We start from the raw sequence: 15338 nt of genomic DNA, 5'->3' as shown, positions 1-15338 counted from the left end.
CGCCCCGGTTAACAGCTTTTTAAAAGAATTACTACTCACAGATTTTAAAATTCATAGAGGATCATACTTTTTTATATTTTAATTTTGCTTTTATATTTCATTTGTTTTTTAATGGGGTCATGACAGGAATTGACTTCTCTAATTTTATAATTTCAGTACTGCAAGGTTAAAATCTCTTGCTACCACTTTCAGAGTGCTAGTTTTCACTTTATGAATTATTTGGTTGAAAATTATCCTATTTGAATTCACTTTCAGCATTATTTATTTACATACCTTGCTTTGATCAGGAGTAGATGTCCCAAAATGACCAAATGGAAATCTTTTTGAAGTTACAGCATTTGGCTATATATGGCAAACTTTTGAATATGTACTATATTAAACAGAAACTAAAAGAATAATAAATAAAAGAGAATCTCCTCCAAATTGATAACTACACCGCCATTTAAGTGATTTATCTCATTTCTCTACAAGTCAGAGGTATTACATTTTTCAAAGTATTGTGTCTTTTCTTTGGGGTCACTTTAAGTTTCTTATATCTTAAGTATATTAATTGAAACTAATGCCTCAATATATACTATTTCAAAACTGTAAGTATATTTGAATACTGATTATTTCTTGGGAAGTATTTAAATCTAATGGTATTAAGTAAGTATTGAACCCAGAGCTAAAATATTATTACTGTCAATATTTATGAAAGTAGTATATACTTGCATGGTTTATATCTAACATCTAGAAACTCAGGGATAATTAAGTGTAAATGCATATTCACACACATAAAAACACATGCACAAATGCACTTGGATCTGGTGACAAAGTGTGTCAATATGGAAAAATGAGTAGCAAAGTAAGTTCTGGGAAAAAGGTATTGGGAAAAAGGTATTTGTTCAGCTTATGTAAGATTCTGTACCACTGATTTTCTTTGCCTTTTGTGAAAAATCAGTGTTCCTATTTATAATGTTGATGAAATAAGAAGAAAACATTTAAGAATCCTAAAAGTCTGATATATATTCAGTTGCCTAAAGAGAAATGTAAAGTGTCCTTATTCTTTCTCAGTATTAGTGTCGCCAGTAGTGATAATATCCTTTCTGTTATCTGTATACCTCAATCTATCATATATTTTCACATTTTAATACTTGTTATGTGTTTCAGGGTGTTGACGATGCCTTCTATACATTAGTTCGAGAAATTCGAAAACATAAAGAAAAGATGAGCAAAGATGGTAAAAAGAAGAAAAAGAAGTCAAAGACAAAGTGTATAATTATGTAAATACAATTTGTACTTTTTTCTTAAGGCATACTTAAGTAAAAGTGGTAATTTTTGTACATTACACTAAATTATTAGCATTTGTTTTAGCATTACCTAATTTTCTGCTCCATCCAAACTGTTAGCTTTTATCTTGAATGCTTCTTTTAAATGACAGTGGAAACTTTTTTTCCTCTAAGTGCCAGTATTCCCTGATTTTGGTTTTTGAACTAGCAATGCCTGTGAAAAGGAAACTGAATACCTAAGATTTCTGTCTTGGGGTTTTTGGTGCATGCATTTGATTACTTCCTATTTTTCTTACCAATTGTGAACTTTGGTGTGAAACAAATTAATGAAGCTTTTGAATCATCCCTATCCTGTGTTTTATCTAGTCACATATATGGATTAATTACTAATTATAACTTCAGTTGAGATTTCATGATTGGTTTTACTGAAACATTGAGGGAACATGAATTTATGGGCTTCTTGTAGATTCATCTTGTAGGTATAACGTCCTATAGTTTCAGTCACCCTTAATGAATGTAAAGTTACACTGTTCATAAAGGTTTTCTCCGTCTTTTCACTGCTGTTTGTCATAGTCATGCTCCCCAAAATATTATATTTTTTCTATAAAAAGGGAAAAAATGGAAAAAAATACAAGGCAATGGAAAATATTAAAAGGCATTTACTTTCCATATTAGATAAATTCCTATAATACTCTAAATAGCTTTTCCTGTTAAGGCAGACCCAGTGTGTGATGAGGATTATAGCAGCCATTTTGGGGCTATATTTACATGCTACTAAATTTTTGTAATAATTGAAAAAATTTTAACATGTATAAAAAATTCCCATAGGAATTAAGTATAGTCTCCCTGTGTCAGATTGCTTTTTCTTAGCGTAACTTTAAATCTTTTCTTGAACTTCAGTCTTAGAAAATAGTTTTAATTCTGGTAGTGACGTTAACGATTATTTGGGCCAGTTAGCTGTAGTAGACGTTAAAGAGACCAAGGCTGCAAGGCCAGGCCTTGTGTGAACCTTTGAGCTTCATTAAGAGTCTCATGGTATGGACTGCATACCTGTGGCCTCTCAGTGTGGTCATGCACTGGGTGGTCAAAAGTGGGGACTAGCAGAGTTTGGATAAGATACATTCTCACGATGTGGTGGTCTTGCTGACAGATCAGACACATCACTTTTGTTTTTTAAAAAAAAACAACCAACAACTTTTTAAAAACATTATTTTAAATGAGATTTTGGGGTAGGGGGTGGCAAGATCTTAATTTTTTTTTTAAAACAATGAAGTGAAAAAGTTTCAGAATCTCTAGTATTGGCTAGTTCTCATTAGCCAATGTTACTGGCTAAAGTAACATTTCATAAACACTTTACAAGTATGGTCCATATTTAAGAATATATAATGGTTAAAGAATAAATTAATAACATGATTCCTACAATGCGTTTAAGATGTATTTTTAAATATCTGAAGTGAGACGGTGTGTTGAGGTGAAAATATCACTGGACTAAGAGGAAGGTGACTTAGATTCTAGTTACGTGTCTTTTACAATTCAATTTTGGGCAAATCACTATCCATTTCTTCATGTTAAAAGAAGTCATCTCAGAGGCTATATCTAGCATTACAGCTATGTGATTTACATTCAGTTTACATAAAGATATACCTATTTGTCAATCTCAGCACAATCTGTAACTTTTTACCTGTGTTATCTTCAGTGCCAGTCTTAGGCAAAGTTGTGCAAGAGGTGAAGTTTATTTTTGAGTATCTATTCTCCAGTGTCAGTATCAGTACTCTCCCCCACATTCGTGTCATCTTGCCTGCCTACCCTTCTACATGCCCCATGACTTGATGCTTTCCTCTTAATACTTCGAATTCCTCTAACCTCAAGATTTATTGCTGCTTTGGATATCTCTGTGAAGGCTTCCCATCAAGTCACATTAGTCAGGCTCAACATAATCTGACAGATACTATAGTGAGATTGAACCTAATAGCTAATTTTTAGGTGGTAGCTATATAGCAATTTAACTTTGATCCTTTTGAACATCATCTCTTTGCTACCTGGTCCATTAGTGACTAAGTAGGAATTTTCATACCTGCTATGAGTAGACAGAACCCTATCCGGTGGAAGAATTTAATAAAGGTAGTACTGAAAGATTTCCTTAGATAACCTAAAATTAGAACTAGCCCTGGTAACAGTGATACATTCCAGTATTTTGATAAGCAAAATCTTCTTACAATGAAAACTACCTTAAAATTTAATTCACAAAGCTTACTTTTCAGAATTCATTTATTCAACAAATATTTGAGTGCCTACTAGATGCCAGGTACTACACAAGGCACTGGGGATATTACATATCCCCCAAAAAGGACATAATCCCTATCCTTAAGTAGTGCTGATATTTTAGAGTGGTCTGTAATATCTTAGTGAGGCATGTGGCACATGACCCAGAGATAACATAATGCATATTGTAGTTTTGCAAGAAGGGATATGGTCTCTAAGGTTTCTTCCAGTTCTAAAATAATTGTTTTGCGGATTCCAGTAAAGCTGTTCAATCAAGCTACTTTATATAAATCGCTTTACTTCCTTATTTTAAAGGAGTAAACTTGACTATATATTGTTTTTTATTTGGGATAATTACGTGATTCTCTTGGGACAACTAATAGTACATATTAAATCATATGTCAGATAATAACATTAAAATTCCCAAGTGTGTATTATTCTAGTTGGTCTCTTTGTATAATAATTAAAAATAGACTTAAAATTAAATAATTGAATTTAAAAATAGTTTTATTTATCTGGGTATGAATAAACAGACGCCTGAACTAATTCACAGAAAAGAAAATTTCTATGTAAAAAAATCAGTCCAGTTTCTGAAATGCTGTGCTAAACTACAGGTTTATGGAACATTATCTAGATAGGGTGTTAAGACTTTATAGTACTTCCTCTTGTTTCTACACAAGAGAAAGAAATGGCCATACTTCAGGAATTGCAGTGCATAACTGAGGGATTTTTAGGACTCTTGAATTTTTTGATGTAGCTGGGCAACATTTTTTAGGCAGTGGTAATTATCCTTTATTATGTGAATTTTGAATGGTTTAACGGAAGGTTTGTTTTTGTAGAGATTTTACAAGGGGAGCCATAATCCTAGAAATAAATTTATGTAATTATTACGGCCTTAAAGATAAAAATCCTTGTTGAAGTTGAAAAAAATTGCTAAATTACATAGTCTTAGACATTAACATGTTTGTGGAAGAATGTAGCAGAAGTATGTAGTATAATTTCAGTGAATATTTCCAATTAGGAATTCTAGGCTCTATTTTAACTGAGTCACACTGCATAGGAATTTAGAACCTAACTTCTAGGTTATCAAAATCTTTGCCACCATTGCACAATTTTGTCCTAATATATATAGAAACTTTGTGAGGCATGTTCAGTTGCAGTTTGCACAAGTTCATCTCATTTGTATTCCACTGATTTTTTTTTTCTTCTAACCATTTTTTTCTAAACAATTGTACACACATTCAGTTTTTTTGGTAGGAAATAAAAACTGTCATTTCCATTGTCAAAAAATAACAATTTCTTGGTAACTCTGTATTAATGTTTTCTTTTAAAAAATCAGTTTCTTTAAAACTGAATTTATATTTAATAATTTCTGTTAGTATTGGGTAGCGTGAAATCTGCATTGAGAAATTGAACAGCATACACCTGATAGCTGTAAATTCCTTCAGAAAATGAAAATTATTTCTTCCTAAAGGTACATTTACATAAGTTCTTGAGGAATAGTCATAACTAGGTTAATAATTGTTTTTGTTTAATAGTTTTAAGTGCCTGTTTGGGATGATGATAGGCAATTTATATGAATTTAGGAAAAAACAAAAGTTTTCACTTGCAGAAATGTCAATTACAGAGGGTCCCCCTCCCCATAGAGCTAAATGGGTTATGTAATGTTTTATCCAAAAGTTTCCAATTCCACTGTCTTGTGTTTTCATGTTGAAAATACTTTTGCATTTTTCCTTTGAGTGCCAATTTCTTACTAGTACTATTTCTTAATGTAACATGTTTACCTGGAATGTATTTTAACTATTTTTGTATAGTGTAAACTGAAACATGCACATTTTGTACATTGTGCTTTTTTTTGTGGGACATATGCAGTGTGATCCAGTTGTTTTCCATCATTTGGTTGCGCTGACCTAGGAATGTTGGTCATATCAAACATTAAATTTAAAAATGACCACTCTTTTAATTAAAATTAACTTTTAAATGTTTATAGGAGTATGTGCTGTGAAGTGATCTGAAATTTGTAATATTTTTGTCATGAACTGTACTGCTCCTAATTATTGTAATGTAATAAAAATAGTTATGGTGACTATGATAGTGTGTACTTCTTGAAACGTTTGTGCCACAGTTGATACGGAATACTTCATAAAACACAGACCCTATAGTATATTAGTGAATCTTTTGCAGCTTATAAGTTAGATATATTCTTTATTTGTGAAAGGTGTTTTGAACATTCTATAAAGGTTTTAAGTGTTTACTTAAAACCATGATAGATTTAGGTCCATTACCATGTTAATTCATTTAAAAGTAGATGCAAAACAGACCTGTCTTTATGATGAAAGAATAGAATAACAACATTATTTATTACTTTTTATCAGTAAAGGTAATTGATACACAACAGGTGACTTGTTTTAAGACCCAAAGAGAACCAGCAGCAAAATTAATAATGGAAGATATTAAACAGGTTGTATGTAATGCCAATCAATGGCAGCCTACTTCAAGATCAGAAATAATCTTACTCCACACACACATTATTTCTGTAACTACACTTCTATCATCGCCAGGTGCTATCTGCTTTGTAGTGAATCTTGAGTGTGTGCTGAGAATTAAGTGCCACACAGGGTCAAAAATAAGGTGGTATTCCTTCAAAAGTTAAGGGGAATTAATGTGCAAGAAATTATTTTTAGTTAAATGTATATTAAGTGGCATTCTCTTGTCAGTAAAATGGAAAAATGGGATAAGAATAATTGGCAAAAACTTACTAAATTAAAATTATTTCAGGTGCACTATAGTTTCATTCAAAATGGGTGCTCATTATTTTTTAATTGGTAGTTGGCTATATTGCTAATTTTGTATAAAAATTAAGCATAAAGGGTTGCTGATAAAGCTCTGTGAATAGAGATTGAAACCTATTTCAGTTCAATAAGGCAGCGCAGGTATTTTTTACATAACCTGTATATCTTGCCATTTTAACGTAACGCACAATTATTTTTATCATATCTTGTTTACATAAATAGCTGACACTGCATTTCAATCAAATTATAGTAACTGTAATCAGTTAGTTTTGTTGCTATCTGAATAATAGCGTTGTTTCATTGCTCTGTATTTCCTAAGAAAGTATAAGGCTTCTAACTCTTTCATTACAAATTCGCCTCGTCCGATAAGTTCTTTGATCTTCTCTGGGTCCTTCACATCTTTGTTTTTAAGGAAAACATTCTTCAGACGCCTTTTAAAATAGTCTGCTCCCTTTGGATAGTCTCGTCCAAGATACAGCAGCTTAAAAAAGAAAAATTATATATTTCTAAGCAATCTGTATCTCAATAACATATGTATAAAACTGGCAACGTAAGTACTTACATTTTTATAAAGGTTCAGTACTTCTCCTCTTAAAGAATTGTTGGCCATTTTCATTTATTATGAAAAGTGTCCACCTTTATACATAACATACCTAAAGAAAAAAAATTTTTGTAAAGAACTGCATCGTAGTCCCTTTTAGAATCAAAGAAAAGTGATTGTACATGTTGGGAATATGGTTACCTTTTTGTTTTTCATTCAGCTTTTTGAGCACTTTATGTTCCAGGCACTGACATAGCTATGAAATGTCAGATATGTGTTCTCACAGAACTATATATCTGTGGGGGAGACATATGAAGAGGATTTTTCTATGAAGGAAAAAGAATAATGAGAGAGAAAATGAGTTGTCAAAAACGGATGTCCTTTTATACGGAGTGAAATGAATGAGATTTAAATCCCAGCTGCATAACGTTACACAAATTACTTAAGCTTTCTGAGCCTCAGTTTCCTTTCTGTCAAGAAAGAGTGTCTATGTTGCTCTCAGGGCAAGGCCAGATTTGTTTGGTGGACACACAAGAGGCCTAATCCTATCTAGAAGGGTGCTATCCTAAGAGAGGCTAAAGAGTAGAAGCTGAGTGTGGGAGTCAAGCAGGTTCTCGACTAATGGTAGATGGGCAGTAAGAGTGGTGGTAAAGAGACTGGGTGAACAAACCCTAGCAGGTACTTACGCGAGAAGCAAGCAACATCCAGTGAAGTAGACTGTGCTTCTATATGTGTAACCTGTTACTGCTATTAGAGAAAGGTGGCTCTTTAAAGGCAACATGATTGCCTAAACATAGAAAATAATTCCCAGTACTTGTTATGGTTGTGGGGATTAAACTGTAAAATTCCTAACACCATAAGCATTTTAGTTCGTAATAAGCCCAAAGTAAATGTTCATGTCATCCATAACCCTCCTTAAAATTTACTCCTATTTTTCCAATGACCTAAGACAACTTTTATACTTTATGTCCCTCATTAACAGAATTATTTTGAAATAATTTCAGTCTTGCAGGAAAGTTATTAGCAACATAATCCTAATACCATTTTTCCTGAACAGGATTTTGAGAGTAAGGATATATAGGAAATTGAGAATTGAGAGAATGTTACTAACATGATATATTAGTGTGAGTACTTTGCAGTGCCATCTAAAGGAAATACAATCCAACACACCTATGTAATTTTTCATTTTCTAGTGTCTCATATTAGAAAACAAAACGGGCGCCTGGGTGGCTCAGTTAAGCGTCTGACTTTGGCTCAGGTCATGACCTCATGGTTCCTGGGTTTGAGCCCTGCATCTGGCTGGCTGCTGTCAGCACAGAGCCTCCTTCAGATCCTCCGTCTCCGTCTCTGTCCACCCCACCCCCACTCGTTCTCTCTCTCTCTCTCTCTAATAAAAACTTTAAAAAATTAAAGTGAAATTAGTTTTATAATATATTTTGTTTATGTCCAAAATATTATTTCAATATGTCATGTTAGCTATATTTCAAGTGCTTATAGGCATGGCTTAGTTGCAGCTATATTGGACAGCACAGCTTTAAAGTATATTTCCTGTGAACAAGGGCATTTTCCTACAGAAAAGTACAACTATCAGAAACTAATGCTGCTACATTACTACTGAAATCCACAACCCCTACACGTTTGGCAGTCATTCCAAAGATGCCCTGTTTTATAGCAAAAAGGTCCAAACATTACACACTGAATTTGGTTTTCATATCTCTTCAGCCTTCAATCTGAAACAGATCCTCAAGGTTTCCTTGACTTCTATGAACTTCATACTTTTGAAGATCACAGGCCATTTATTTTGTAGACTAGCTGGAGACTACCACAGAAATGTTTAAAATGCTCAGAAACAGCAAGTAGCCTGAGAATGAGCCAGGGGCTGGAGAACAGGAGGGATCAAAAAGCAGGAGGAAATCTTTGGGGATGGAGACGTTAATTATTGTGGTTGTGGTGATGATTTTATAGACGTCAAATTTATCAAACTATTTACATTTTAAAGAAGTAAAACTTCATGTCAATTATACCTGAGTAAAACTTTTAAAAAGTTGGTGTAAACATGCTGGCAAAATGTTTGGAGTAGAGCTGCGAGGTAGTAAGATAGATACGGAAATAGAGATCTATCTAAACCCCAAGGCTGCTAATTGGGGTAGATGGTTCAACCGCCAGCAGTTAAGTTGCATTAAAACCTGGTATGCCTCTCTCTGGTGGGAGTCCTGAGTGTAAGCACTGATTTTACATTTTTTTATTTTAATGTTTGTGTGTGTGTGAGAGAGAGAGATGGAGTACGAGTGGGTGAGGGGCAGAGAGAGAGGGAGACACAGAATCTGAAGCAGGCTCCAGGCTCTGAGCTGTCAGCACAGCGCCTGACACAGGGCTTCAACCCATGAACCGCGAGATCATGACCTGAGCCAAAGTTGGATGCTCAACCAACTTAGCCAGCCACCTGGGCGCCCCCCAAAATTTAAGGTTTTAAAAAGTTTAAGTATAGCAGCTAAATGAAAACCTTTTCATTTCTTGCTGAAGTTCATAAATCTAATTCTCTGGCTTCTCTTTCTTAAGGGGGAAAAAACACATAGGAATAAACATTATTTCCATTTTAGTAATTCCCCTCTTCACTAGTAGTTTTTGAGCTAATTCACACAGCAAACATACAATACAGCAGAACAATTCTTTCTCTTTTTCTGTTTTTCTCCAAATTGCTTTTTCTGCTTTTGTCTACATAGCTTCCGAGCTTTCCTCCCAAGTCTGGTAATCCTTTTCTGTCCATTTTTACAAGTGAAAGGACAAAAATAGCTTTTTACAAGATTTGTATACACGGTTGCAGTTGCAACTGATAAGACTCTGAGCTTCATTTAGGATAATCTGAGTGGGCCATTGTTGGGGAACCTCTGAAGTCAGAGTGTTAGAGCATTCCTCCTGGGCTGGCCAGAGTGCCCAGAGAAGAAGCTTCCAATTTGCTGAGCATTTGCCTATTCAATCTTCAGAAGTGGAAGAAGAATGGGGACTTGCACTCAGCAGTATGTATACCAAATTTACTTAATTTCTACTTCCAGTGTGGTTCTCGTACTTAGTATACCTGAAGACACCCCAGTGTATAGAATAGTAGTATTTTGTCAGAAATAAACCTCCATGCTTCTGTAGGGAGTGAGAGGTTTGGTCCCTCCAGAGGTGTTTCTCCAAGAGCTTTAATTTAATCTCTTTTATTTCATTCCTCATTTCTAGTTCCACTGGCCCTGTTCCAGTGCCTTTTGAGAATTATGCAGTATAAATTGGGCTTTTCTGGTGTCTGAGTCACATTCATTCATCTGGTTTGCGGCTTCCAAAATTTTACTGTTGTCATCGTCTCTCTTCTATTTTTCCAATTTATTTTTATATCCCTTCACTGAAGATTTAGTGGAGTTTTGAGAGGGAATGAATTTAATCTACTATACTAATGCCTAATTTCAACTTTAAAACTTTTCCCTTTTTTTTTTTTTTTGCTCAGAGCCTATCTATAGTATGATTTAATCTTACTGAAGAATGGCTCTTCAGAACCACGTGCTTTAAAAGCGATTCTCAATCAACACAGACATACTTTAAAACTGCAAATTATAGCCTGTTTAATTTTCTAACAAGGAGCATAGCTTTATTTAACTCTAAACTTGTCATTTGTAAAAACCTGTAGAGATATGGCTTGTCTTTTTAGTTTGCAAATTATACATGATAAAAGATTTGCCCAGCAAAAACTGTAGCTGGTTTGATTAGAGTGAAACTGTCCCAGTCTTGGATATGTTAACTTCTAGGAATTAAGGTAGTTTATCATTATTATTTTGTGTTGACCTTCAGGCATTTGAGTAGCCATTGGGAGAAAGAGGTCTCCTTGGGTTCACAACTGGTGAAGCTGAAGTGCAGCAGGGACCGGGGGCCGTTCCTTAACCCTGCATGAAGTCATGGAGGTTATTGCTCTTTGTAAAGAGCCAATCTGTTAGGGACTGAGAGGAGTCCCATTCTGAGAATGTGTGTGGTACGCCAGGGGAAGAAGGTACCACCCTCACTGATAGCTCTTTTCTAGTAACTGGGGACTGAGGAGTTCAGATTTAACCAACTCCACTCTGGGGTTAAGTAAGAATTGTCATTTTACGGGTTGCCAAAGCTGTTGTTAATCACTCCTCCTCATGAAGTTCAGAAGGCAATAAAAGCTAAAGGAAAACTGGCAAAGAAAGGCAGTGCAATATTACTATGTATAGGGTTCTGTTAGATTTGACTCAAACAGCTGAAACACATTTCCCCAAACTAAGCCGAAAAAGCTTCACACAAAAAACTTTAATACCAGCACCGAAGGATATGTTATCACAGAGGTAGGTGGCAAGAAGACTTTTGCCCCTAAGTTGGTATTTGGCTTGGTCGAGCCCTACCTAGAAGCCAGATTATAGAAGCGAGTTGAAAGGAGCTGTTTACGTATATGTTCAGAATGGGTGGATATTACAGCTGTCTGAAGGCAAAGAAGAGAGAACAGGAAAATCGCCCTTACACTTAGGCAACTCGCAAGAGAAGTAGGAAAGAACCAACTTCACTGGGATCATCTATTTTTATAGCACAGAGACCCCTAGAACAGTCTAGCGTGTTCTCGCACATCCATAGCAATTCCTCCTCCCTAGGAGGGAGGTGGCCTAGAGGGAGCCACTACAGCAAGTCCTGTCCCTTAGAGGCCTACCATTTTAAGGTAATTGGGATTACCATTAACACCTCCTTAGGCCCATCAATCCTAACTGAATTGACTGAAGTTTTATAACAAAGACGTCAGTAGTTTGACTGAAACACTAAAACAAAAGCTTGCTTTCCTATCAAATGGCTTCAGAACTGTATATGAAGTGGACATTAAGACGTTTTTGATCTTGCTACCGGGCTTGCAGATGGAATGTCCTAATTTACAATCGGATTTCTGTTACAACGGGGATAATAAGACCTCAACCCATAGGACTAGCTCAGTAATACTTACTAATACATTTAATCAATGAAGTTGGAAGAGAGAGAGCATTATAAAATTACAATTCAGAGATAAGAAATGGTGCCAACGATTTGAAAGTATTCCATGTTCTGTGATGCTAAAACAAGGCCCTAAAGTCAGAGAATTGGGCGAGAATTTGGAGGGAGCTTAAATTCTTAAATCACTTAACTTCTTCTAGTTTCCCCGTGGGTCTAAGTTGGTAGTGTTTCTTCATACGGGAGAAGACTGAAATTCTGAAGGTTGTGCTACTGGCGAGTACAATGAGCCTGTGACCTTGGGCGAGTGACTTAATGAGCCTTTCTGGGTGTCAGCGACCTTCGACCGTAAGAAATACTTCATCCAGGATTTGCTTCAACTAATTTCCTCTTCTTGTTTAGAGCTGCTCTTAGGAAAATCGGCATGTACATAACTTGCACAGAAGGTAAACTGAACCATGTGCACAGAGAAGAATCCGAAGGTCATTTTTTAAAATAACCCTCTTGGAACTAATTTATTGACTTCTTCTCTAAACTGAGCCCCGGTCCCCACTCAGCCCACCCGGGTGTCAAGTCACTTGACCCACTGGCATAGCGGGCGGCTCCCTTCCTTCTCGAAACTCTCACGGAAAGATCTGCCCCAAAACACTCCGGGGAAACTGAGGAAGAGAGACTGTCAACGTCGGAAGACGTTCAGAAACCCTTTGCCACACCCGGTAGTCCCTGCCCAAGGCATCCTTCACGACCTCCAGACCCCAGGATCTGGAAAACAGAATAAAACGCCCCGGCGGCGGCACTCACGCACTTTCCGGCATTCCACGGCCGTAAAGGCCCCCGACCGCTTCGACTCCAGGGTCGGTCAACAGCGAACAGGGCGGTGTCGGTGTGCGCCAGCCAGTCAGAGAAGGGGGCGGGGCGCCGCCCGGAAGAACCCGAGCGCGATTGCGCGGACCCTTTCGCGAGGAGGTGCGCTCCTTCCCGAGGGCGCGTGTGGGCGGGGCTTGTCGTCCTAGCTACCCGGGAGCGTTTGTCCACGCAGCGCTAAGCTCAGATTTGGCCCACTACAGAGTTTGTGCTTGCTGCAGCATGGTGAGCGGGGAAAGTGGCGGAGGGGCGAGCAGTGATTCACCGTGGTAAAGTGATATAATAAGAGCATGTCATATTTTAGAAGGGAGCGGACCGGTTTAAGAAAGAACCCATATCCCTCTGGGGAATCTGCCTTCTGATCCGTGGCCTTCCCGTCCGGAAGAGGGACAGATGAGAGTCCCAAACTGGTTTCGGCAAACGGGGGATGGCCACTGCGGTCAGATGGTGTCCTAATCTGGCACTGTTGCTAGGTTTAAGAATTGGTTTCAGCCTGGTAATTTCCAATAATGAGAGACGTTTCCGTTAAATTGCTTTTGTTTTTAAAATGTATTGGCAGCTGGGCGAAAATGTGTTTTTTGTGCCTCCTCCGTAAATTAAAAGCTGTTGCAGTTTATTCTCCTTTGAAAAGTTATTTCATGTGGTCTCTTGTGGAAATATGAGTGGTTTTGTGATGCAAGTCACTCAGCTTGCCTTGACTTTATTAAGTACAATAAAGCTTCTTGTCTTATTTAATGCACTCCTCAGCTGTCATGTCTTCCACAAACACAGACCAACCCTGTAGCTGTAAGATTATCTTTTCCCCCATTTTCTTAAATGGGACTTCCATCTTCTATTGCTAAAACAAAAGGAAGTAGAAAATGTAATTAGTTAATTTAATACAGTAATTGAGAGGAAATACAGATTACATTCTGTGTCTTTGAAACTAGGCTAGAAGTCAAGGATCTTAAAAGTGAATATTGTAGGGGCACCTGGGTGGCCCGGTCAGTTAAGCGTCTGACTTCGGCTCAGGTCATGATCTCACGGTTCATGGGTTCGAGCCCCGCGTCAGGCTCTGTGCTGACAGCGAGCTCAGAGCCTGGAGCCTGTTTCAGATTCTGTATCTCCCTCTCTCTCTAACCCTCCCCTGTTCATGCTGTCTCTCTCTCTCTCTCTCTCTCTCTCTCTCTCTCTCTCAGAAATAAATCTTAAAAAATAAAGTGAATATTGCAGCCCCTCCCTGTTACAGGAGACAGGCTAAACTAATAATAATACAGTTTTTTTTAACTGTAACGAATGAAATGTCTACAGTGGAGTAAGATTAATTGGAAATGATGAAATTGGGGTGGGGAAGGACATAGAAAGGGAAGAACAATGCTTTTCGAAGTGTGTTTTAAAGTATGAATATGAGTTTCCCGAATTGATGGAAAGAAATAAGGAATGGAGAACATTCATGTCTGGAAGACCAGGAGGTAAATGACTGGACTCTAAACTGACTAAACTGACTTAACATCGCTGGTAAATTGAGGGAAGAATAGCCCTTACTTTATTTTCCAATGGAACATAAATGTCATCCCTCTAGCAGTGTTTTTCAAAATGTCCCTGGAACATTTACTTTTACCACATCTGGAATACTTGTTAAGATACAGAGTCCAGGAATAGACTGGATTCCAAGTCTACGGTATTAGTTTCCTAGTGCTGCCAGGTAACAAAGTAAAACAAACTAAGTGGCTTAAACAATAGAAAAGTATTGTTTCACAATTCCGGAGGCTGATAAATCTAAGATCAAGATGTTTCCAGGGTTCTGCTCCCTCTGCAGGTACCAGAAAGGCATCTGTTCAGACCTCTTTCTTAGCTCTGAGGGTTCCTTGGCAACATACCCCCATTCTTTATATTGTGTTCTTCTGTGTGCATATCTGTATCCAAGTTTCTCCTTTTTATAAGGACACTAGTCATATTGGATTAAAGGCCATTCTGTTTCAGTATGATCTTACTTTAATTATATCAACAACAACCCTAGGTGCGAATAAGCTAAAATTTGGAGATACTGGGAGATAGGACTTCAGCATATAAATTTTGTGGGGATGCAATTCAGTACTTAGTATTTACTGAATCATAATGGGGAAGGGGAAGTGAGTGTGCACACTTTTACTGAAGAAATATGCATTTTTTAAATAAGCATCCAGGTGACTTTTATGCCCTCTGAACTTTGAGAACTACGGTTGACCCCTGAATAACAATGGTCCACTTTGAACTGTGGGAATCCACTTACAGGCTGATATTTTTTTTCCATAAATATTGTACAGCACTGTTAATGTATTTTTTCTTATGATTTCCTTAATATTTTTTTCTCTAGCTTATTTTACTGTAAGAATACAGTGTGTATAAATATAATATACAAAATATGTGCTAACTGACTCTATGTTATCAGTAAGTCTTCTAGTCAACAATAGGCTATTAGTAGTTAAGTTTTGGTGGAGTCAAAAACTATATGTGGATTTTTGACTGCATACGGGTCAGCACCCCTCATCCTTGTGTTGTTCAGGGGTCAACTGTACTATACTACATGATTGTCAGAGACTAGGAGTCTGGAATTCTCTCTTGTCCAGCAAGAGAGCAGACACAGAATTGAATACAAAAAAGGCTAATGTCCAAGAGGAAACAAGAGCC

The 15338-nt window shown here is 36.8% G+C and overlaps 3 protein-coding genes across 7 annotated transcripts in view; 2 read left to right on the top strand and 1 right to left on the bottom strand.

Moving 5' to 3' along the window:
- KRAS (KRAS proto-oncogene, GTPase) overlaps nt 1–5622 on the top strand; it is a 40239-nt gene extending 34617 nt beyond the window's left edge. For both annotated transcript variants that reach the window (XM_039221710.1, XM_039221709.1), the window contains exon 5: nt 1150–5622. In XM_039221710.1, the coding sequence (XP_039077641.1) occupies nt 1150–1266 (117 nt within the window). In that variant the 3' untranslated portion in view covers nt 1267–5622. The remainder of the gene's footprint in view (nt 1–1149) is intronic.
- Nucleotides 5623–5718: 96 nt separating this feature from the next.
- Nucleotides 5719–12750, bottom strand: ETFRF1 (electron transfer flavoprotein regulatory factor 1). Of its 2 annotated transcripts, none has more exons than XM_039221711.1 (4): nt 12627–12750; nt 7065–7189; nt 6885–6975; nt 5719–6803 (listed from the first exon to the last, which is right to left on the bottom strand). In XM_039221711.1, the coding sequence occupies exons 3-4, from the start codon at nt 6936–6938 to the stop codon at nt 6582–6584; spliced, it is 276 nt and encodes a 91-aa protein (XP_039077642.1). In that variant the 5' UTR covers nt 6939–6975; nt 7065–7189; nt 12627–12750; the 3' UTR covers nt 5719–6581. The 2 variants fall into 2 exon arrangements, with proteins under 2 accessions (XP_039077642.1, XP_039077643.1); XM_039221712.1 differs by having other exon boundaries at nt 12631–12750.
- A 98-nt stretch (nt 12751–12848) lies between these two features.
- The window catches only part of CFAP94 (cilia and flagella associated protein 94), a 58798-nt gene continuing 56308 nt past the window's right edge, over nt 12849–15338 (top strand). For all 3 annotated transcript variants that reach the window (XM_039221723.1, XM_039221722.1, XM_039221721.1), the window contains exon 1: nt 12849–12914. In XM_039221723.1, the coding sequence (XP_039077654.1) occupies nt 12912–12914 (3 nt within the window). In that variant the 5' untranslated portion in view covers nt 12849–12911. The remainder of the gene's footprint in view (nt 12915–15338) is intronic.

Source organism: Hyaena hyaena, unplaced genomic scaffold (genome assembly GCF_003009895.1).
Source record: "Hyaena hyaena isolate Hyena2069 unplaced genomic scaffold, ASM300989v1 scaffold_1001, whole genome shotgun sequence".
Lineage (NCBI taxonomy): Eukaryota > Metazoa > Chordata > Mammalia > Carnivora > Hyaenidae > Hyaena > Hyaena hyaena.
The sequence above is the reverse complement of the archived record's forward strand: the minus strand, read 5'-3'. Positions and strand labels throughout refer to the sequence as shown.